Source organism: Aspergillus pseudodeflectus, assembly GCF_044049435.1.
Source record: "Aspergillus pseudodeflectus strain CBS 756.74 chromosome Unknown BJX68scaffold_1, whole genome shotgun sequence".
In the NCBI taxonomy this organism is placed as follows: domain Eukaryota; kingdom Fungi; phylum Ascomycota; class Eurotiomycetes; order Eurotiales; family Aspergillaceae; genus Aspergillus; species Aspergillus pseudodeflectus.
Genome location: NW_027263777.1, coordinates 1,704,926 through 1,725,664, shown reverse-complemented (window position 1 = coordinate 1,725,664; position 20,739 = coordinate 1,704,926). Strand labels below are relative to the sequence as shown.

Genomic DNA, 20,739 nt, shown 5'->3' with positions numbered 1-20,739 from the left:
CTCGACTATGTCAGCCAAAAGTGATTGTTACCAATAGTTGTACTCTTCCTATGTCTCTTCACTCTATAGCATAATTTGCTGCTGCAGATGGCTCCTGCGGACTGACCTCGAGGTGGTTCGTTGAATTGTAGCCCTAACGAGCGCGCAACACGACACCGCTACGACCAGCGTTAAGAGCTCCACTACAGCAATTCGCGCGGCATTAGAAGCGATCAAGTCTGCAAAGCCTCCTTGCTATCTGGATACTTTGATCTTCGTGTCTTACCCGTTCAAAGCTTTTCAGCACGATGAGGGCCCGCCTACACGGTCTTAGCACAGGGACCGCTACTCTCCTGCTACGTGCGCCCCACACGTTCCATTCTCTGGAGATTGCGTACCTGCATACGCTTGCATTGCTGCTGGCGGATTGCATGACGAAGCCAAGTTTTACACGGAAGGGGTAGTTGGAAAGGGTTGTTGTTGTGGAAGAGTCTGAACGTGCGGACGGGCTATAAAAGGTTGACTGACAGCCACCCAAATCATCTCTCTCATCCACACAATCATCCGCTCTCTCTTAGCTTCAAAGCCCACTTCCAGTCTCTTCCATCTTCAACGCGCTTCTTTAGCCAACCCTCTTTTCCAAACCATCAAGATGCAGTTCACTCTCGCTACTTTCATCACCCTGGTCGCGGCTGTTGCTGCCATGCCCCAGAAGACGGAGAACAACGTTAAGCAGGCGAGCAACAAGCAGGACATCGACGTCCTCCAGAACAAGTGCGGTGACCTCATCGTCAACTGCTGCATCATCCACAACAAGGATGACCACTCCGAGAAGGGCCTGAACCTCCTCAACAACGCCCTGGGCCTCAACCCCCCCAACAACGCCTACTGCTCGCCCTACGCCACCCAGGGTCTCATTCCCCTCAACCTTGGCCAGCTTTTGGGTCTTGAAGGTGCGTTTCCTCCTCCGTTTGACATTAACGTTGGCAAGGAGCCGTGCTTTGACTAACGAGGTGTCCTTCAACAGCTGACTCGAAGGTTTGCGACGTCCCCAACGTCACCTACGCGTGCTGCACCGAGAGCGAGGTAAGAAACGCTTAGAGGAACCAGCCAACTCCAAAGATGCTGACAGTTTATATTATAGTGCACTGAGATCGGCGAATACGAGGAGGGCAAGGGGGACTACTAGGCCTGAGCACCGCTCCAGCGCCCTCCACCTAGCCAAACAACGCACGCATCTGTGCCTCGGGCACGCGACGGTCATGGTGATCATCCTCTGGAGGGTCGCGTCGGCGCGCCTACGCCTTGATTGATGGAGTCGGCTACGCCCTGAGCCCCATTCAACACTCGCTATATTCTGTTTTTGTTGTACCACGGAAAATTTGCCCCAGCATCGCGAGCTCGCGATAACAAAAAAATTGTTTTCTAGATTTAACTTTTGTATTCTAGTATAATACATAGCAAGAAAAGGTTTTCAACCATAACTTCTTCTCTTCTGTGCATTCTTCCTTTGAGCATCCATCATCGGTCAATTGACAAGCACACACTCTCGGCCGTCAGCTAGTAACCTCTCCGCGGTGCTTGCCTCTCTGCAGGTGATACAATGTGCTTCTGGTACACTATGAGACTCCGAGTCCATGTTTCGGATTATTGCACGAGCACAACATACATGGTTGAGATTGCCTTGGATAGAACTATTCCTTGTAGGCTTATTCGCGATACAAGTGCCATTTTCTTGCTCCAGCATTGAGCTGGATACTCTGGGGTCACCTTTGGGAAAGTTGAATAGAATCAGCAACTTTTGTGATGACAGGGGGCAGCTGTCCACTCACGGAGACTTCTCTGCCCCACTAGCCGATGCCCAAAGCCGTGACATTCATTGCAGGGCGCTGCTCTTCAAGGCCGACTCAGAGAATGCTTGTTATGGTGTGCAGAATTTGAAGTCCGTGGCTAGACTCCCTTGTTTGATTTATCTGTCCCAAGTCAGAGAGATTGGATTTAAATGCTGGATGACCCCACCAACCTGCTAGCCTGCACCTGTTCTTGTCATTTAACCGCCCGATGAGTCAGAGCCATCCAAAGCGAAGATTTGCAGCCCATAATCCCGGTCCAGCCGTCAAATTTATCCTTGCCCTGCTCACGCACCTTGTATCATCTTCAATTCTGGCTGAAAAGCATTTCATGCTGCAGATAGGCACCGGCTTCTTTTCATCGAATCGTGACAATCATGGCGCTGACCTTCACCACCCTGGACGTGTTCACCGAAACGCGCTTCAAGGGCAACCCTCTCGCAGTGGTGACAATCCCGCCGGGCATGGTCCTGACACAAGCGCAGAAGCAAGCTATCGCCAGAGAATTCAACCTATCCGAGACGACTTTTGTTTATGATGTCGAGGCCTCCTCTGCCCCTACGGACACGCGGCGTTTCGACATTTTTACACCACACGCGGAGATACCCTTCGCTGGCCACCCGACGATTGGCACGGCTGCGTGCCTCTACTCATCTGGTGTACGGACATTGCTTGCCAAAGCCGGCCCCATCAGCATCGAGCGAACTGGAGATGGCACCATCCGGGCTGCGGTGCCGCATAATATCCGGCTGCATCAGAGGCGATTGTCCTGCCTTGAGCCGGGTCCGATCTCCGCGTTGCAGACCGAGGTAGCGAGGGCCGAACACGGAGCCCCGCTGTTCAGTATCGTCAAGGGCATGACCTTTGCGCTTATCGAGCTACCATCGCTCGAGGTGCTCGGCGCCGTGGCTGTCGGCGCGCGGCCTGACCTCCCCGCAGAGCTGTTGGACGACGGTTGGCGTGACGGCTGGGTCACTCGGCGGTACTACTTTGTTCGGCTCGGCAGCCAATGCGGGGATGGAGGAAGGACAGTCCATCAAATCCGAACGAGGATGGTCAAATTAACAATGGAGGATCCGGCGACGGGGAGCGCAGCATGTGCCTTGTCCAGCTATCTCAGTCTATATGAGCTCCAGGAGCCGTCTGTCACGTTTGAAATCACCCAGGGTGTGGAGATGGGCCGGGAAAGTAAGCTCCTGATCGACGCCGAGGTCGGCACGGGCTTGGATGGGGCAAGGGAGCTGGGGGCGCTCCACCTGGGGGGGAAAGCTGTTCCGGTCATGAGTGGCTCTATCGCGGTGCCGCCGTAACCCGCTACGTGCGGGTGCAACTATCTTGGATATCAGAAGATGTCCAGACTGAACTCGAGAGATAGTCTCAGACTGTAGGCTTCGGGAGCACATCGTATTTGGCCCGGAGATATCCATTCCAAGACCTTTGGTTTGTGAAAACTGATCGGTAAACTAATTGCGATGGTTTCCATATTATTTATGTGTTTTTACGGCAACAAGAACAGACTCAAGGCAGTGCATCACGCAGCTCTCCTCCCTTCAAGGTCGGAAACTCGTTATGTGGTATATTATGCATTATTAGTACATGGATATTCACTGGCTTATTGCCCTAAGCTCCTCATCCTGGCCCCTTACTCTTCAAGACCGCATCAGATTATTGATAGTCCTCGATGCTCCCCGATCATCATCATAAGAGCCCCTTGGTATCCAGGTTGCCCACAGACATATGCATGGCCTGCAGAATCTTGGTATGCTGTCTGAATTCATCCCTATTCTTCTTCAAGGCTTTCACGACGGACTCCATATATTGGGAAAGTTGCTCCGCCTGGTTAACGGCTTCCGTTATCTGAGCATCGCTAACCGGTGTCCTGTCCGCTGATTGCTGAAGGATCCGTCGAAGAGAATGATCCTGCTGGGGCATCAAAGGCGTTGTTGGAAAATTGCTGGATGTGTTTCGCCTCTGAGGCTGATTAACCTCGTCGTTACTGTCGCTACTGTCGTCATTGTCGCTACTGATGTCGACGATTTCCTGATTGCCGTCGACACCTGCCGAATTATCACTAGGTCGCGAGGCTCTCCGCTCGTCAACAGAGGTACGGCTAGTCTCCTTATGAGGGGACGAGTGATGACGAGGCGACTTGTGACGACGTCTCGCTCTGCCTGATGTAGTATGTATAGCAGTCCTCAACGCGCTCGGCGCTGGCCTGGAACGACCTGATCTCCGAAGAGCCCCGCGTGAACCAGCGACTCCACCTTCACCACGTCCGCTCAAATGGGAGGGCATGGCGGCCTGCAGTCCTGTTGTTGTAACAGAGGCGAGACCCGTTGGATTTCGAGGGCGGCCTCGAGGTCTCCCGGGGCGTCGGCGTTGAGGTACCTAGTTGTTCGTACGACACAAGTCAGTGGCCCAACCTCAGTATTTGCGCGTACGCAATGAAACCAGCACGCATGATTGCCTGTACCTACCTGCACATTATTATTACCACCATTGATTGAGACCCACCCGCCTCCACTTGGTGTACTCGTAGTACTTCCAGCGGTGACACGATCATCAGAACCCTCGGCGGCGCTAAGCGAAGCAGCAAGTCCCCGTGTCTTCATTCCCGGTTTGTACCCGATTGTCTTCTCCAGAAACTTCATGTACACAGCGCTTCGCGATCGTGTGGGGAATTTATCCTCGTGGAGCTAAGCAGGGAACTGTCGTCCAGGTAAGTTAGCCCAAGAGCCGTTCCATTGGCGCAGGGAAAGAAGGAGAGTGTCACTGAACGCGAAACTCACCTCACTAAACAAGCACGGATCACGAATGCCGGGATTCTGGTCCAGTAGCGTCTGAAAAAGATCTTGTTCTTCCTCCGTCCACCGAGCGACTCGTGGCCTTTTGCGGTAGAGGGGAACCGACCGGGCGGCTGACATGGAAACCTGGTGAAGGAGACTCGGGACTCGGAATTCAAGAGATGAGACTCTGACAGGTGACTTCGAACATGTAGATAGATGATCACGAAGGAAAAGCGTGGGCTGTTCGCTAGAAAGAATACATGGAAAGACTGTGCTGGGGCAGCGCAGTTTGACTGCGTGAATGCGTACGTGGGGATTGGCAGGTCAATGTTTTTGGATTTTGACGCGACGGCGCGAGCCCTTGATAGAAGCTGAAAAAGCAAAAAATAGAAGCCTCAGGTTTTCACGTAATCGTCCCCCGGCAGCAGTGGAAACTCCAGTCTTGTGCCCAGTACTCTTGCGTCTGGACCTTGGCGTCAAGCTGTCATCGACCAGGGCGATTCCCGGGACCTCGGCCTCAGTCTGCCAGAGCCCCTTTTGCTCCACCATTGAAGCAAGTGCGGCTCTAGACGGGATTATTTGAGAGCGCACGCTTGACGAGGGGCCGGAGTCCGGCGCCCAAGTGCTCAGTTTACCTAGACTCCGTAGTGATAAGAGTTAGGACGCGTGCGCCTTCGCCTTGTGCGACTTGAAAACACGCTCTAGAATCTCCAAGACCGAACGTTCAGTCATCTCGCGTGGCACATCCAGCCAATTAGGGCCTCACGTTTAATCGACCGGTCAGCAAGTCAGCCTCCTGGCCAAGCCTGGAATATCCTTGGATCCCTACCTATATTAACACCACATATGCCTATCCCTCTGGGTAGCGGTGAAGAAGTACCCAGTCTCCCTTTGGTTCGGTTTCGACTCGACGTACGTTGTCATTGGCGATCAGCCTGTAGCCTGTACTCCGAACTGTTGGTTATCTCTTATTCTCGACCCTGGAGATTTGGGGGCTATGGTTGGTAGATTATCCACGGAGAAGGGTCCAAGTTGTGATCAGCGATTCAAGCCTTGAAATGAGTGGTATTAAACATCTGGCCACGCGAAGGCTAGTGAATAATCGCTTCCTGTTGTACATTAACTTTTCCCCAGCCCACTATACTTAAGCCTTTCCAACACTATCATACTCCTAGGGAGCATAAATTAGACACACGCAATCCCATACGCTGGCCAGCAACAGAGAACAGGCGATGAGCTGACATCGAAATCCAACTATCGTCCACACAGCCAACCTCACCTCGAAAGAAGGTTCCTAAGCAAGAACTTGAGATCCGATATCTCCAGCTGATCAACAGACTCCCGGAGACTGATCAACAACTGTAAACTCTGCCTTGCCGTCTCCAATCTCTCCCTTATCTGTACCAATCGCTGCCACGCGGCATCATCGTATGCTGTATCGACGCACATTTTCTCAAGCACCTGCAGCTGGTCGACGTCCCTAGCCGTTTTATGGATCTCAATCTCCAAGCGCTCGTTGATAGCCCACCGGCCTGGACGTTTTGGAAGGGAGGGAGGATCAACGCCTAGGCTCTGTTAGTGGGGAAGATAATGCTGATTCCATGTCTGTTGATTTTACCATTGCTGCTGCCCACTTCCTCACTCATGCGCGTTTCTTCCTCGTGTGTACTGGACGGAATGGTATCGGCGAAGGAAGTTCTAGCGCCGGGGGATCGGGAATCGGAGTCGGAATCGGAATCGTTGTCAGAGAGTTCGGGCGAAGTAGAGTCGGAGGCAGGATTTCTTTCTGTGGGATTCGATACCTAGTAGGATGCCTTGAATTAGCATGGATGCTTTTCAGGGGCTACTTGGAGAACAGTATATAGGTGTTTTCATATATACTCGAGGGCCGTTCGCTGGACTTGTGTTACTAACCCACTGGGGGCCACACGATTTCGTAGAAGCCTCTTCCATCGCCATCTCTTTCCTAGATGTGGTTTTAAACATGGTGCAATGTCGGGTATTGTATCCTAGGGGCTGTAGTCGAGTGAAGTGGTCAGTTTCGCTGAATAGTGGTCGTCGTAGGCTAATAGAAGGGAAATGCCTGGTGAGTGGCTGGAGAGGGACACCTTTGTCAGAAGGTTGCATGGAGAAGCGGAGACCAGATATTGCAGAGCTTACCTTTGAACTGGTATCAGGTCGAGACTTTGCTTTTTGATCGGATGCTGGCCAAAGAATCTGCAACCCTGTTTACAGCTTGCCGCGCGAGCTCAAATCCTAGAGCAACTTCATGCGCAACACACCAAGCCGGAAAAGTGGCTAGGGTAAGAGGAAGACCATAGAATCGCAAGAAAAAAAAACAGACCTGAATACCCTGGATGGATTTGGGCTTGACGGCGAGCAATTGGATAGTATGTGGTGGGAGTGCTTATATGAATATGAAGTTCTCATGAGAAGTTGCATGCTTTGAATCTTGGGGGTGGATGTTGGGGAAGCAACACGCGAAGAAAATAATGACGTGATATTATACGGGCCGACCTTCTTGACATGCTGTATAATCAACTCATTAGCTCTCCAGACTTTGTGAGTTTGTAGGAAATACGTACGAAACTCATAATCAGAGCAGGCCTGGACGTCAAGAGTGTTGATACTAGAAGGGCCACTCATTTGTTTGCTTTCATTGCATATTCTATGAATAGTAATAAGCTCTAAGTTCCAGAATTACTGTCAGCAAACAGTTTGTCTTGTCAAAGATCTTTGCAGCGCGGCCCTGGTTATTTGTGCTGTGATCAGTTGTATTGCTTTCAGACCCCAAGGAGGATAAGTTGATCATAACACCATCTGTTGGACTTAATATTCATTCCATTGTTAGTAACTATTATACAACAGCGAGAAAGATGTCCCGGTAAGTCCGTCCATATCCACGGACCACCAAAATGGGCCTGCATGGCGTATACTCATGCATCGACCGACAAGAGAATGAAAAGATAGAAAAGAAACCTATTTCCAAACCTGCAAAATCTCAGCAAACACGCGTATCTCATCAGAAAGACGTCCAAACCTGTCCATCAATCGCCACAAGCCGATTAAACAGCGCATCCCTCTTACTCATTGCCGTAAGCTGATACGACTCCTGCACTCCCTTGCCCGAGACCACAAGCCCATCAACAACCTCCTTCCCGCCAACAGCCCACCCGGCGACCAGCTTCCCTTTCCACCCCATGCCTCCAATCTTGCGCATCTCCTGGATGTTAGTCACGGGTAGTGTAAAGCGTACCGTGCCTTTCTTGCGGCTCGACATCCTGTAGTCGCCCTGTTGGACTGTGGAATCGGTTGTGAAATAAAGCACAGGCGGCTCCTGCGAAGAATCAATAACCGCCATCCCGCGGTTTCCTTTATACCGCGCATCGAACTCAACGGGCCCCGAAGGCCGAATATCCAACCCCTTCTTCTGCAACGCACCCTTCTGATTCTTCGCATGCGCGGACCCAATCTCTGCGCGCGCCCGCGCAACAGCAAGTTTACTCTCAATGCCTGCGGCCGTCGTCCCGCGGAAGAAATTCATCATGCGGGACGTAAACGTTTTCTTGGGTTTCTGTGCGTCCGCCTCGGCTTCCTTTGCGATGTCGCTCTTGAGAGGGTCTCTTTCTGGGGCGGCGGCGCGGTTGATTTCTTCGTCTGTTGCGCCGAGAGTTAGTTGTTCATGGTCAAGCGGGGCGGCGCGCGAGGGCGCTTCGTCGAGGGAGCCGGAGGGTGGGGGTGGGATGGGCGCGCCGTTGGCTTCGCCGATGCGGAGGAGGGTTAGGGTCAATTGGGCGTTTGTGGGGACGCCTTTTAGGAGGGAGCTGGATTGCGTTAGCTTGGATATCTGTTCTGAATGGAAGGGAAGGACCAAGGTACTTCTGAAGCTGCGAGAGTTCCTTCCAGTGTGGGTATTTCTGGTCTAGGTAGTGGATGCCCTTGAGGATGATTGGGTCTCCGAAGAAGCCAAGGCCGATGAAGAGGGTGGTCATCTTCATGAAGAGGTAGCTTGGAGTGATGAATGCAACAAGAAGACCGGATGCGAGGACGGCTGTCAGACGCAGACGGGGTGTCATCATCGAGAAGGGAGGCGTTGGGGAGAGTGCACTATAATATTAGCGTACAGTATATAGGAGCAGTGGCAGCCAACTTACTTTGCAAACCTCTCCCAAGTATCAATGACATCGGCCATGATCCGCATCGCCTGGTCCGCGCCATTGAGTACAGTTTCTCGCATCGGCTGTCGAGTCTTGTCATGCGAATCTGAAGGAACCTCACCCGACGCCTTGGCTTGAGCATCGGCGGTCTCGGAAACGATATCCATCGGATCCGGCACCTGCTCTTCAATCGGAGCGCTCTCCGGTGTTCCCTGATCATCTTTCCCAGCCGCGCTCCCGACAGCTACCGTAGCGACGCTCGCAATCAAGTTACTAGCTTCCTGCTCGGCGGCTTCTCCCTTAAATTTCTCTGGGGCGCCAGTGACACTATCATCAGAACCGAGCACGCCCGCCTTGGGTTTCTGAACGCCGCCCGTGGAGGTGTCTACAAGCGCGATGGGCGCAGGGGGGAAGAGCAGTTTCCGAGATGCTGGGAACAGAACTAGGACGATTAGTGTAGTGATTAGCGTGGGCGCAATAAGGTCTAGAAACCAGGCCGTGAAGTAAACCTAGATTAATTAGTTATGCGATATTTCTTTATCTGGAGGATTCCCCACCGAGCAGAACGCTGAGGTCCGACGAGGCTCCCTCCATGATCGCAGCCGCGCAATATGCTTAACAAAGGCAGTAAGTCCGATCACGATTGTGGTGTAGAAGCGCTCCAAAGTCGCGCGCAGCTTGTCCGGCGAGAAGTGGTCGTCTTCTGCGCGGTTAAGATCGAGTCGCTGCAATGGCGCGTCTGGAACGGCTTTGACGTTGTAGATTTGCTGCAAAATGTCAGCTCCGCACTCCCAGGCTCGCGACAAAGCTCACCCTATTAAACCGACGAATCAAGAGGAACAAATCCTCGTTCGACAGCCCCGGAACAATCCTCTCTTCAATTGCATCCGACTTCCCCCACCCAATGTCGGAGACATGCTCAGTCTCACCAGCCTTATGAGCTAGCCCCTTGTCCTCGTCATCAGGACTAAACTTGGACAGCACATGGCTATCGGTTGGCCCCTCGATCCCATCCGCATCGTTTCTCCCAGCGAAAGCTCGCTCGATCTCTTGTTGTTTGGGGTTGCCCGGTAGGAGAGCGTCAGGTACGTCGGACATGGTGTGCGGTTGTGTTGTGTTGCGGAAGCGAAGAGCCACAGGGGTGCGAGAGGAACATGATGGGTAATTATAGGACGATTGGAGCGTTTACATCATCCTGGCGCGTTTCCGATCTGTGTTTGTGGTGGCTTCAGATCGATCGAGGGGTCGGTCCACGTCATCACTGCGTTCTGTGGGGAAGCGATGTGCACCGCTTAGTCAGGTGCATAGACACCGTCATAATTTGCGTATCGCGCTGCAGACAAACACTGCATCTCTCAAAATATGGTCGCGGGCATTTGCAGTCTGGGAGTTCTGAAGATTGGTCTACTATCTAAGTCACAGGTCTCCAATATGGTGCGGCAGAAATCATTCCAGGTGTGGTGCAATTCAATCCTTGTCGCTGTCAACATATTGGCAGCAATGAGGACACACATGAATCAAAACACTGTCAACACAACAGCTTCAGAAGGCCACGCATACTACTAGGTAGCAAAAGAGCGGGGCCTATTATGGGGCTACTAATTATTGACGCAGATACCCGTTTAGGGCCTCTGAGCCGCTCTCGGGAATTCTGCGAGTTCCCTAGCATTGCCAAAGTGCGATTCCAATAACTCTCTCACTTACTAGCCATTCTCAATCTTGATCAAGAAAAAGAAACGAGGAAGAAAGTCTCTTCGGGTGTGATAGCTCTCGTAGGATACCGCCCACAACGCGGTTAGGGGAATATCAGTCAACCACGAATCTTCCTGTCAAGACTAACACAACGCTTGTTTGCTTCTCACTTCGAACTCTGCTTCTCACCGTCACCCCTCTACCCCTTACTTGCATTTCGCACTCTTGTCCCTCATGCTTCAATTGTTGCAACTCACCATCCATCTCTCTTGACTTGGCTTATCAAGGCGCCGCAATTCTCATAACTCGGACAGGGAGAAAACATAGTTGAGCTACTAACTACCATGGCAAAAGAGAAAGCACCCACCACGACACCGGCTTCAAACTCCGCAAATCAATGCAAAAGCCCAGTCCTGGCCGAAGTGATGAAAAATTTGCTTCTGAGCGGAGAGTACTCTGACATGACAATCACCTGTCAAGGTTTCAGCTTTCGCGTCCACCGTGCCATTCTCTGCTCGCAGTCGGCATTTTTCAAGGCTGTGATGGATGGAAATTTCCAGGTTAGGACATCCTTTGGCTCTACAGGATTTCACTGCTAACTAAATCTTTATAGGAGGGCCTCACGAAGACGATAGATCTGCCCGACGATGATCCCGAAACAATCGAACGCGTCATAGCTTTCATGTACGTTGGCGACTATAGTCCAAAGGAGCACCTATTGGACTTGAGCACTTGTCTACTACAACCGCGCGAAACAAAACTCGAATCGCCCCAATCGTCCAAGTCGTCTGAATCGTCTGGATCTTCTGGATCGTCCGGATCGTCCGAATTTTCTGAATCTATCGAGTTGACCGAAGCATCGTTAATAAACCCGGAAGACAAAACTAAGTCGGGCAATCTAAACCGGACCACAACATCCGTAGGCTACAACCACCTTTACGTCTACATCATGGCGGACAAATTTGGACTTGATGGCTTGAAATTGTTTGCTTCTGATAAGTTGACAGCCTGGTGTAGTGAGAATTGGCAATCTGTGGCTTTCCGAGACCTCGTCCGACATGCTATGAGGATGAACCCTGAGCCCGATTGGAAAATTTACATAATTCTCGCCGGAGCCATTTCCATCCATGCGGAAAAGTATGTAGAGCGTGGGTCCGCAGTTCCTGAGATTTTCAAGATCTCTGCAACGCTCAATGGACTTGTTATATGGTGTCTAGCAAGGGAAAGATTGGCCGCCAACAAGGCGAAACGCAGATAGTTCGCTCTTCGGGTGGGCTCAGTGGGAATTCAGACCATTCTGTCTCCTCGCCATGCGCCGAAGCCCCTACCCCTTATTGCACGTCTGAAGAACTGTATGTAGCCCATGATCTACTTTCTGTGTATGAGTACCAATGTCTCGGTGTTTTTCTTTAGCGTGTGATCAGAACGTCCGCCTGTGTTTAAGGGATGATTGTGACTTCTTCCTGGAATTATAGCCAATTACTTTGTCTGCTCTAAAATTATTATCCAGAGCTCAAGCGCTAAATGGGAAACTGCACTCTAGCCACAACACGCCTGAATAGATAAATACAATCCAGCCACTCCACCATTTTCATGAAGAATTCCCTTTAGAACAGAGGCAGTGACACCCCATTCTGGCTGCACCTGAGGCGAACAATGCCACCATAGACAGTGAGCTGAACCTCTGTCCGAGCGGTATCAGCAATACAGGTGAAGTAGTACCATAGATGCCAGCCGGAAATCTGAGCTATATTCAAAATCGGTCACTAGACTAGTACCATGACACCTTTTTAGTCGACTGGTGAAGTTGTTAACAGATCATATAGCCTCTCTATTCATCTTCCTGGTGTCTTCTTTCCTGCTTGTTTATAATGCCCGTCAGAATCACGTGACGGCCCGCTGGTCGCGTCTCGATTAGGAAAAGTCAAGTTTCCGGCCCCAACCAACACCTTGCAAGCAACCTCCCATACCTAGGTAGGTACGCCAACTTCCTGAGGCGAGATGCCAACCACCGCATCTAAGACTAAAGTTGCCTGCAAATCTTGCAATCTGCGCCGTGTCCGATGCGATCGGACCGATTCGACCCCCTGCTCGCGCTGTCGCACGGCGGGGCAAGAATGCCAGCCCATCGTTTCAAAACGCGGAAAGTACGCCTTCTTTTCTGGCCCCGGCGACGAGTTTCTGGGGAACCCATACTTACTAACGTTTTAGACATAAACGCGGCCGGATTGAGCGCTTCGGATTCCGGCACTTGTTCGCCGAGGCGCCTGCTACTCCTGCGGCCAGTACCGCGTCGCCTACCCAGTTGTCGGAGTTCCAAGCGGGGCCAAGAACACCGAATCATGGCGAGACTGCGGATAGCGATGTCTTGCAGAGCTCTAGTATCTTGGTGGACAAGCCCACGGTATCCGATCCCGATGCCATTGGTCCGCGGAGCAGCCGCACCATCTACTATGGCGATCACTTCAATCTAGAATACACGCGCAAAGAGCTGGACGAAGATCACGAAGACTATAATTCCAGCTTGAGCAGCGCTCACTTACCACATATTGACCGACTCGGATCGCCGACGAGGAGGCTAGTCGATGAGCACGCCCGGAAGGAACGCGCGCGGCTAGACGAGCTCGGCGCATTCGATACCCTCGACAGCACAGTCAGTGAGCAACTTATCCATACCTACTTCGCCTTTATCCACCCAGTGGCTCCTGTCGTCGACCGGAAGGACTTTTACGAGAAGTTTAAAGCGGGCCGTCTTTCTCCCCTCCTTCTACAAGCCGTGTACCTGGCAGCTTTCTCGCACTGCGAAGAGTCGGTCCTCACAGAAGCGGGATTTGACAACAGATATATGGCGACGTTTACCTTTTACCAACGAACGAGAGCGCTGTACGATTCAGGGTACGAATCGGATGCCATCGCCGTGCTGCAGGCGGTATGCTTCTTGGCATTTTGGTGGGAGAGTCCGACGCAGCAGAAGGATATGTGGTACTGGACCGGGATAGGCGTGAATCTTGCTCAGTCTCTTGGTATGCATCAAGAGTAGGCGCATTCAACCCTGGACTCTATGCATCTGCTCACAACTGCTTAGAAGAACTTACTCTCGGCTTGACGAATTGACAAGGAAGCTTTGGCGGCGGATATGGTGGACAGTTTATGTGGGTGCCCCTTCCGAATACTCAATACTCGAGTCCTGGCTAATACGACTGGAAGAGTCATGACATCTCCATTGCGGTGCAGCTAGGGCGAATTCCCCACATCAACGACGCCTATTGCACCACAGAACCTTTGACTGAGCAAGACTTTGATGAACCGGACCTTCCAGGAGGCTTCAACCTGGAAGGAAAGCCGACTAAAGAGAGCCGATTGCAGATAATTTATTTCGCCGACCTATGCTCACGCGGTACGTTTCTCGCTGTATGCATCAGTGGCCGTACTGATTAGAGAAGTAAGCAAGTGTCATCAATGGTTATACACCACGAATCCAGATCCAGCAGTCGCTTTCAGAGACTTGGAGCACATCGCCCCATGGAAGGGCTCCTTACCCGAAGAGGTTCAATGTCGAAGCTCCACTTTCACTTTACGAAATGGATTTCTATCATCTGTCCTCAGCTTATCATTCCAGTAATCATCTCTCTATGTTTTGTCCGAAGCGAGAAGAACTAACCTGTCCTCAGTACCTACGAAATATTGCTGCGGAGAAACTTCTTCCAGGATCCCCGGATCATGGCAGCTGGAACCCCGGCTTTCGAGGCAGCCGTGGAGATTGTCAGAATCCTTGAAAATCTTTTGTCCTCGCAGCTCTTGACCGCGGGCTCCCTACGAATGTGAGTACAGCGCTCTCTTACTCTCCTCCAGCAACAGTGGATTAACTATCTTAGATTACCCGGGACGTTTGCAGCGTTGTCCGTGCTCATCACAAACATGCGCGGCCCTGCGTCGGATCCTAGTGGCATTTCGGCGCACCGAGCTCGACTATGCATGCTTGTCCTAAGCAAACTTGTTGACTGTTGGCCGCCTCTGTTGCTATACTACCCGCTCTTTGCACGAATATTGGCAGCCCGGGGCTGTCATGTTCCTGATGAAGGCATAGTCTTCCCTACTCAGGCTCAATCCGGTGGAGCACAAGACGTTATGGAGCCCTCAAATCCCTTAGAAGCCGCGCCAACACAACTACCCTCAACAAGCGGTCTCTTAATGAGCGATCCTCTCCTCGGAGACGCTGAACTGTTCGGGATGAGTTCTCTATTTCCGTTCTCTGTATTCCTCAACGAAGACTTTCTTGACAACGAGCTGAACCCATCGCTACCGATTGAATAAGCGCTTTGATATGCGAGCGACTTGAAAACTCTGACCTATCATACAACTCTCGTCCCATCCACTACAATCACAATCACCTCCGATACCACATTCTCGTAACCTTCGTCCTCCGAATCTTCCTCTGCAATTCAAAAATCCCCTGCAACAACGCCTCCGGCGTCGGCGGGCACCCCGGAACATAGATATCCACCGGAATCACCCTATCAACACCCCGGACAACATTATAACTATAGTGATAGTACCCGCCACCATTCGCACAACTCCCCATGCTAATCACCCACTTCGGATCGGGCATCTGGTCGTACAGCTGGCGGATCGCGGGCGCCATTTTATTCGTGACTGTTCCCGCAACGATCATCACATCTGATTGACGAGGCGAAGCGCGGAAGATTATACCGAGGCGGTCTTGGTCGTAGCGCGGCATGGAGACGTGCATCATTTCGACACCGCAGCAGGCCGTTGCGAATGAGAGGGGCCAGAATGAGCCGTTGCGGGCCCAAGCTATGAGGGAGTCGGCTTTTGTGCTGGGGGAAGAAACAACGTGGAGGTGTTAGCTTGTGCGAAGTACGAAGGGTTGAAGTTCGGGGGGGCTTTGGAGGGATCGTACAAGATGTGATCAAGTGCCCCGGTCTTTCGGTCTGTACTCAGAGCGGTTGGTGACTTTGACGCAGTGTGTATCTTCAGGTCTGAAGACTGTCTGCTCTGCGAAGCTACGCACGCAGGAGCTGCTCTTTGACGGATGCGGGGAGAAGCCTGGATGAGAAGGTGGCTTGCCCTTGGTGGGCGAAGGAAATTCATCGTTTGTGCCGCCGTGTATCTCTCTGTCACCCTTGAAGAAACCGAAAAGGTGCTGAGAGTAGATACCGTGTCTCGAGAGAGAAAGAGGAAGAATTGCGAAAGCTCGTATTTCCCCGCGGCCACCCGGGGGTATACCTCCCTCATCATATCGGCGATATGCAAGTCTTGGCGCCAAACTTTATCTCGGCGATATAAACTTGCCTCTTTTGGAGTCATTGCGTCCCGCATATGAAATCACGTGCTAGCCTCGAAGTATTCACCACTTGAGCGAAGCTGCACAAGTTTTATGATGGTACCGCTTGCTTTCGATGTATAACCATTTGGATATACTGAGACTAGTGTGTGTCTCTTAAAGTGATTTCCATGTCGCCATATATACCTTACGCATCTTCTCAACAATATATACTTTGGTTTTGCCGCTCTTGTGATCTTCGGCATACAACAGCGCGTTCTTTCCGTGGAGAGCATCAAGAACCCAATGCAAGATCGGTCTTCGCATTAGATACGCTCTTGGTATGATACTGAGTAGCTTGCTAATCCGATGCTGTGGCTTAACCGCATGATAAGTGGTTCGTCCCGCGGTGGTCGGTCCCCGTTGGTCTATATCGACCGCTGCAGGAGTTACATTACAAAGTGAGCTACGTGCCTCAACCACGTAAGTAGGCTTTTACTGTTTCTCGTGTGAGCATTATTGAGGTCTTCTGGGTTCATTATCAGGAAAATATTACCAACTACGCGCCTCCTACTACATCCCACCCGTGGTATTTGGGGAAGGCGGATTCCTCTATCATCACCTTGCGGCAAACGTCTCGACTAGATACCTGCACGGACTTGTCAAAGTACAAAGAGTACCGCAGCAGGGGATTCGGCACTCTTATTATCTATCGTTGCTAGTCCATTGGGAATAAATCCACTCTGCTAAACAAGATCAGGCCCATTCAACGTAGCAAAGAGTCCAGGCACACACGAGTATGAAGAAACTAGCTATCCATCTATCTGCCAGCTGAAAATCGACACGTGTCTTCTACAGCAGCGAGAACATAGCAGCACCGAGCGCTGCCGCAGTCACACCAAGCACGTTGACCCTCGACAGCGAAGCAGCGTCCTCCCCACCATCGGCATCCGTTGCATTCTCTGCATTCTCGGTATTCTGTGTCGTCACGACCTTGAGGCAGGTGAGCTGCGCGGAGGTCTCGTCGACAAGACTGTTGTTGCCGCTGCCAGAGGTGAAGACGGTAAGGATGGGGGTGATTTTGTACACCTGTGCGAGGTTTGCTTCGTTGGTGTAGTTGTTCTTACGAGTATCAGCATAACTGAAGGGCAACAGAGAGACAAGCAGATGAAGAGTCAAGAGCGGAAGAGAAGAGATGAGAAGAGAAGACATACCCTCACAGTATCCTCAGCAAACTGCAACAATGCATCACTCTTGGGCAAAACAGGCCAACAATTCGAAGACGAATTCTGCTGCGCCGAAATCCCCGACGCATCACCCAGCGAGACGACACTAAACTCGCCCAAGCCATCACCGGCCCCAGTCAAGTCGCCACACTCTTTAGGCGCATTGTCGCGCAGGGCCCGCTCGAGTGCATCGCAGGGACTTCCACTGCCAGTAGAGTTCGAGCCGGCTCTTCCGTAGTCTAGCTCGCGCGCTTGGCGAGTCAGAGCATCGATGCAACTCTGCTCAATGACGTCGGGGCACGACCCCGTCGCCGCACGCGTATCGACATTCACAGAAGACCCGTTGATTTTGGGCTCCTCAAAGTGGCGCGTTGGCGGGTCGTTGAAGACAACCGCACACCCGGATAGCGCGGAGGTGTCGAGGTTCGAGGGCGTGCCCAGGTAGTAGACGGACTTGTAAGGGCGGGTTTCGTCGGCGCCGTGTGTGCTGCTATCTGGATCCCCGGACTCGGAGATATTCACGCCCTTGACCAGGGAGATCCCGGATAGTGCGGAGGGGATGTCGGCGATGCGGGCGAGACCAACGCCGACGAAGGTGTTGTCTGCGACGGTGCACGAGTCCCAGCCGTCATTGGGGCACGAGACGTCTGTGCACCCGACGATGGGAGCGGGGAGGTCGCTGGTGCTGCTGCCGCTGCTACCCTGTGCCAAGGCAGAGCTGAAGGAGGCGAAGAGAGATAGCAGGATTGGGGCAGTGGGTTTGGAGTGGAGCATTGTTGCAGAGGTGCTGGCTTGGGGGCTGAATAACGAGGGGGTTTAGCAGAGACGGTAAGATTTTAGGAGTGTTGGCTAACGATGTTTTGAGTAGAAAGTCGAGTTGGAATCGAACATTTCTTAACTGTCTGGCCTCGCCATTGCACCTTGGAAACCGGGATGCAACAAGGCGATGGGGAAACTATGATATCAGCCATGGGGTTCGTCAGGACACACTGCGCAGGGGCCCGCCAATAGCGCCTGGGCGTGGCTGCGCCCCCAAGGCTTGCCAATGGACGCCAGCGAGCTGATCTTTGGTTCGCGATTCATGCCGAATCTGCAGATCTCCCCTTGTTTTCCGTGCAGAACCAACGGCGGACCACTGATCGCTTCACATGGCGTTTCGGCCCCCAACGCGCTTCTGCAGACTACCCCGTAGGGCCTGCCCGAAACCCTGCTTTTCGACGGGGCCGCCCCCACGTTGCGTTTGAGGAACAGGAGACTATGATGCTATTCACAATCCTGTTATGCATGATACAGGACAAGTCACATCGAAATGTCCCCTGAGCATCAGGCCAGATGCTCCAACACCAAGAGACAGTGATGTCAATCGCTTGAAAAGGATGTATGCACGACTCGTGAGATGCGGAAGTTGTCCGGAGTGACGATCTATAAAAGGTTCCTTGTTGACCTGCATTGAATGATCATCCAGACAGCTCGATCATCCTCAGTTTCCAGTACCAGGTCTATCAGGTCTACTTCGCGGTTCTCGCAGTCTTCTCTCTGTCTTCAAGTCCACTTCCTCGCAATGGCTACTCCAGTCGACGCCATCGGAGTCATCTCCGGTATCCTGACCATTGTCTCCTTTGCCCAGTCCAACTTTGGCGGTGGTGACCCTGGCTCTACCATCAAGGTTGCCGTCGCTCTTGACAACGAGGCCAGCGGCACCATCAACGCTGGCGGTGATCTTCCCGATGTGTAAGTCCAATTCCCTAAATTCCTCCACCCATCCTATCTCTGCCCAGATGTCATACCTAACAAAACGCTATAGCCGCGTCTGGAACGACTTCGGCGACTTCCTCGCCATAACCGCCGACCCCGGCACCGTGTCCGACGGCACAGTCGGCACCGTCGAAGTCGACCACGAGCAGCAGGGCACATACAGCCTCTTCAGCGCAAACGACGACGCCATCTGTGTGGCCTGGGTCACAACAACCTGGTCCGACGCCGCCGGCGGCAACCAATTCGCCGTGTCGGGCGACTACGGCGCCGAGTGTGGCGCCTCCTGGTACGAGAGCCACATGTGGACCAACACCGACCAGTCGTACCAGCCGCGCTGCTTCTGGATCGATGCCAACGGTGACCAGCCGCAGACGGGCTTCCAGGTTCGCTGGCCTGCATTCTCGTCGACAGAGTTCGATGAGGGGAACACCGACCCAACCAAGTTCTGCAATGATATTGACTTTGGGCTGCGCACTGAATCTGATCCCTCGACGATTAACTTTTGGACGAGTGCCAAGAGGAGTAAGCGTGGGGAGAAGAATGACCGTCGCATCAAGGCTCGTCGTGGCGGCGAGCGTGTCTCGTGGGCTGCTGAGCAGCTGGTCATCTCGGACTCTGTGCATCACTCCGCTAGCCGGCTGTGTGGCTCTGAGACTTCTATGGGACCGGACTTTGTGCATACGACCGAGAAGAGCTTCTGCGATATGGGCGCCAAGGTCCTCTACCCGCTGTGCGAGAGTGGAAACGGCACTTCGACTGGTTGCTTTGACCTCGAGGCCCAGAAGTTGATCACAGACAGTGGCCTTGAGAGCCGTGATATTGCGGGCCCTTACACCAAAGTCCGCGATTGGCGTGCGACTGCTTAAGTCCGAGGTTAGGACTCTTGAGTCTACCTGGACTTTCTCCATGACCTGTGACCTGTGTACGACCTTTGGCAATTGGCTGCCTCGCCTGCAGTAACCATCCAACTCTCCTTCTTTGTACCTGCTTGCTTGATGTATATAGTGCTTAGTTGCTTTGACCTGTCTATAACTTGAAACTGTTGGGATCCCGAATACTCCTCTTTGAATCTATACTTCAAGTAACTACAATAATACTTTTGTAGATATGCAGACGAACCTGGACCGGACAGAACGGGCATTGCCTCTCTCGCATGCAGTCCTTATCCCCAGAAGCACCCCACCCCACCACCTTCCAGGAATCCACCAACCCATATAGTACGACACCTATCTAACTCTGACAAAAATGAAGAAAAAAAAATATCCAAGATTACCCGATCACCCGCACGTTTCGTCCCGAAGCGAAGCACAGCCTCGTCAAACGGCCCCCAGGCCCCTGGCCCCAGGTTCCACACAGCGGATTTAGGGCTGATCGGCACGCCTTTGATGAAGATCTTCCTCCCTCGCCGTCGAAGGATCGTAGCCCAGTGGGCCATGCAAGACTTTATCTGGCCAGATGATGGCCAGTGGTCGCAGGCTGGGTGGCAATAATCATCAATCACTGATCATAGGTAGCAAAAGAACCTATACTAAATAGTCAGATACACTGTGGTGAACTAAAATCCAGGTAAATCTGCCCATTGCCTATATAAACATGAGACCTGGTTCGGTCGAAATAAATTCCCTGGTTGGATATTCACTACGACTGCTCCGTACTGTTGCCAAGGTCGACCGCATGTCACCCTGCCGAAAGCCTTGCGGCAGCCAGCGTCGGAGGCACGACCATTGCTTGTAATACTTGCATGCTTTCGGAGATAAAACGCTAGTTCTTTAGGGGGTGCACCCGGTACTTTTCATAGGCACATAAAAAGCCCTCTCCATAGTGGAGCTTGGAGAAAGGAAACCCCAGGGCCTCGAACAATTCATTTAAAGCGGATGTGGGAAACAGGTTAAAATGCATAGCAATTTTTTTTTTTTTTTTGCTACTAGTCTACCACCAGTACTTGGGTTTTGAAGTGGTCTATTGCCAGAACATCTTCGGCTCCGCTTGCAGATAGTGTTTGACAGGTCC

At 52.3% G+C, this 20,739-nt stretch overlaps 8 protein-coding genes across 8 annotated transcripts; 5 read left to right on the top strand and 3 right to left on the bottom strand.

Annotated features, from left to right (window-relative positions):
- Positions 1 to 631: 631 nt before the first annotated feature.
- Positions 632 to 1,168, top strand: BJX68DRAFT_260719 (uncharacterized protein; the record flags this gene model as incomplete). Its single annotated transcript, XM_071043961.1, has 3 exons — positions 632 to 932; positions 1,007 to 1,065; positions 1,124 to 1,168. The coding sequence occupies 3 exons, from the start codon at positions 632 to 634 to the stop codon at positions 1,166 to 1,168; spliced, it is 405 nt and encodes a 134-aa protein (XP_070906010.1).
- A 399-nt stretch (positions 1,169 to 1,567) lies between these two features.
- Positions 1,568 to 2,042, top strand: BJX68DRAFT_223499 (uncharacterized protein). The gene has a single exon (XM_071038155.1). The coding sequence runs from the start codon at positions 1,617 to 1,619 to the stop codon at positions 2,007 to 2,009; it is 393 nt and encodes a 130-aa protein (XP_070906009.1). The 5' UTR covers positions 1,568 to 1,616; the 3' UTR covers positions 2,010 to 2,042.
- On the top strand, positions 2,043 to 3,516 carry BJX68DRAFT_223498 (PhzF family phenazine biosynthesis protein). The gene has a single exon (XM_071038154.1). It carries the CDS (start codon positions 2,207 to 2,209, stop codon positions 3,137 to 3,139), a length of 933 nt encoding a protein of 310 aa, XP_070906008.1. The 5' UTR covers positions 2,043 to 2,206; the 3' UTR covers positions 3,140 to 3,516.
- A 3,922-nt stretch (positions 3,517 to 7,438) lies between these two features.
- BJX68DRAFT_223496 (DUF3292 domain-containing protein) lies at positions 7,439 to 9,994 on the bottom strand. The gene is made up of 5 exons (XM_071038153.1): positions 9,586 to 9,994; positions 9,330 to 9,539; positions 8,770 to 9,281; positions 8,495 to 8,722; positions 7,439 to 8,439 (listed from the first exon to the last, which is right to left on the bottom strand). Exons 1-5 carry the CDS (start codon positions 9,868 to 9,870, stop codon positions 7,638 to 7,640), a joined length of 2,037 nt encoding a protein of 678 aa, XP_070906007.1. The 5' UTR covers positions 9,871 to 9,994; the 3' UTR covers positions 7,439 to 7,637.
- A 2,471-nt stretch (positions 9,995 to 12,465) lies between these two features.
- On the top strand, positions 12,466 to 14,778 carry BJX68DRAFT_251697 (Zn(II)2Cys6 transcription factor; the record flags this gene model as incomplete). The annotated part of the gene is made up of 7 exons (XM_071042434.1): positions 12,466 to 12,611; positions 12,676 to 13,500; positions 13,583 to 13,616; positions 13,672 to 13,861; positions 13,908 to 14,082; positions 14,136 to 14,285; positions 14,340 to 14,778. 7 exons carry the CDS (start codon positions 12,466 to 12,468, stop codon positions 14,776 to 14,778), a joined length of 1,959 nt encoding a protein of 652 aa, XP_070906006.1.
- A 73-nt stretch (positions 14,779 to 14,851) lies between these two features.
- BJX68DRAFT_251696 (NuoB/complex I 20 kDa subunit family protein) lies at positions 14,852 to 15,576 on the bottom strand (the record flags this gene model as incomplete). Its single annotated transcript, XM_071042433.1, has 2 exons — positions 14,852 to 15,302; positions 15,386 to 15,576. The coding sequence occupies 2 exons, from the start codon at positions 15,574 to 15,576 to the stop codon at positions 14,852 to 14,854; spliced, it is 642 nt and encodes a 213-aa protein (XP_070906005.1).
- Positions 15,577 to 16,600: 1,024 nt separating this feature from the next.
- On the bottom strand, positions 16,601 to 17,748 carry BJX68DRAFT_260713 (uncharacterized protein; the record flags this gene model as incomplete). The annotated part of the gene is made up of 2 exons (XM_071043960.1): positions 16,601 to 16,870; positions 16,963 to 17,748. The coding sequence occupies 2 exons, from the start codon at positions 17,746 to 17,748 to the stop codon at positions 16,601 to 16,603; spliced, it is 1,056 nt and encodes a 351-aa protein (XP_070906004.1).
- Positions 17,749 to 18,535: 787 nt separating this feature from the next.
- On the top strand, positions 18,536 to 19,595 carry BJX68DRAFT_260712 (uncharacterized protein; the record flags this gene model as incomplete). The annotated part of the gene is made up of 2 exons (XM_071043959.1): positions 18,536 to 18,705; positions 18,779 to 19,595. 2 exons carry the CDS (start codon positions 18,536 to 18,538, stop codon positions 19,593 to 19,595), a joined length of 987 nt encoding a protein of 328 aa, XP_070906003.1.
- Positions 19,596 to 20,739: the final 1,144 nt, after the last annotated feature.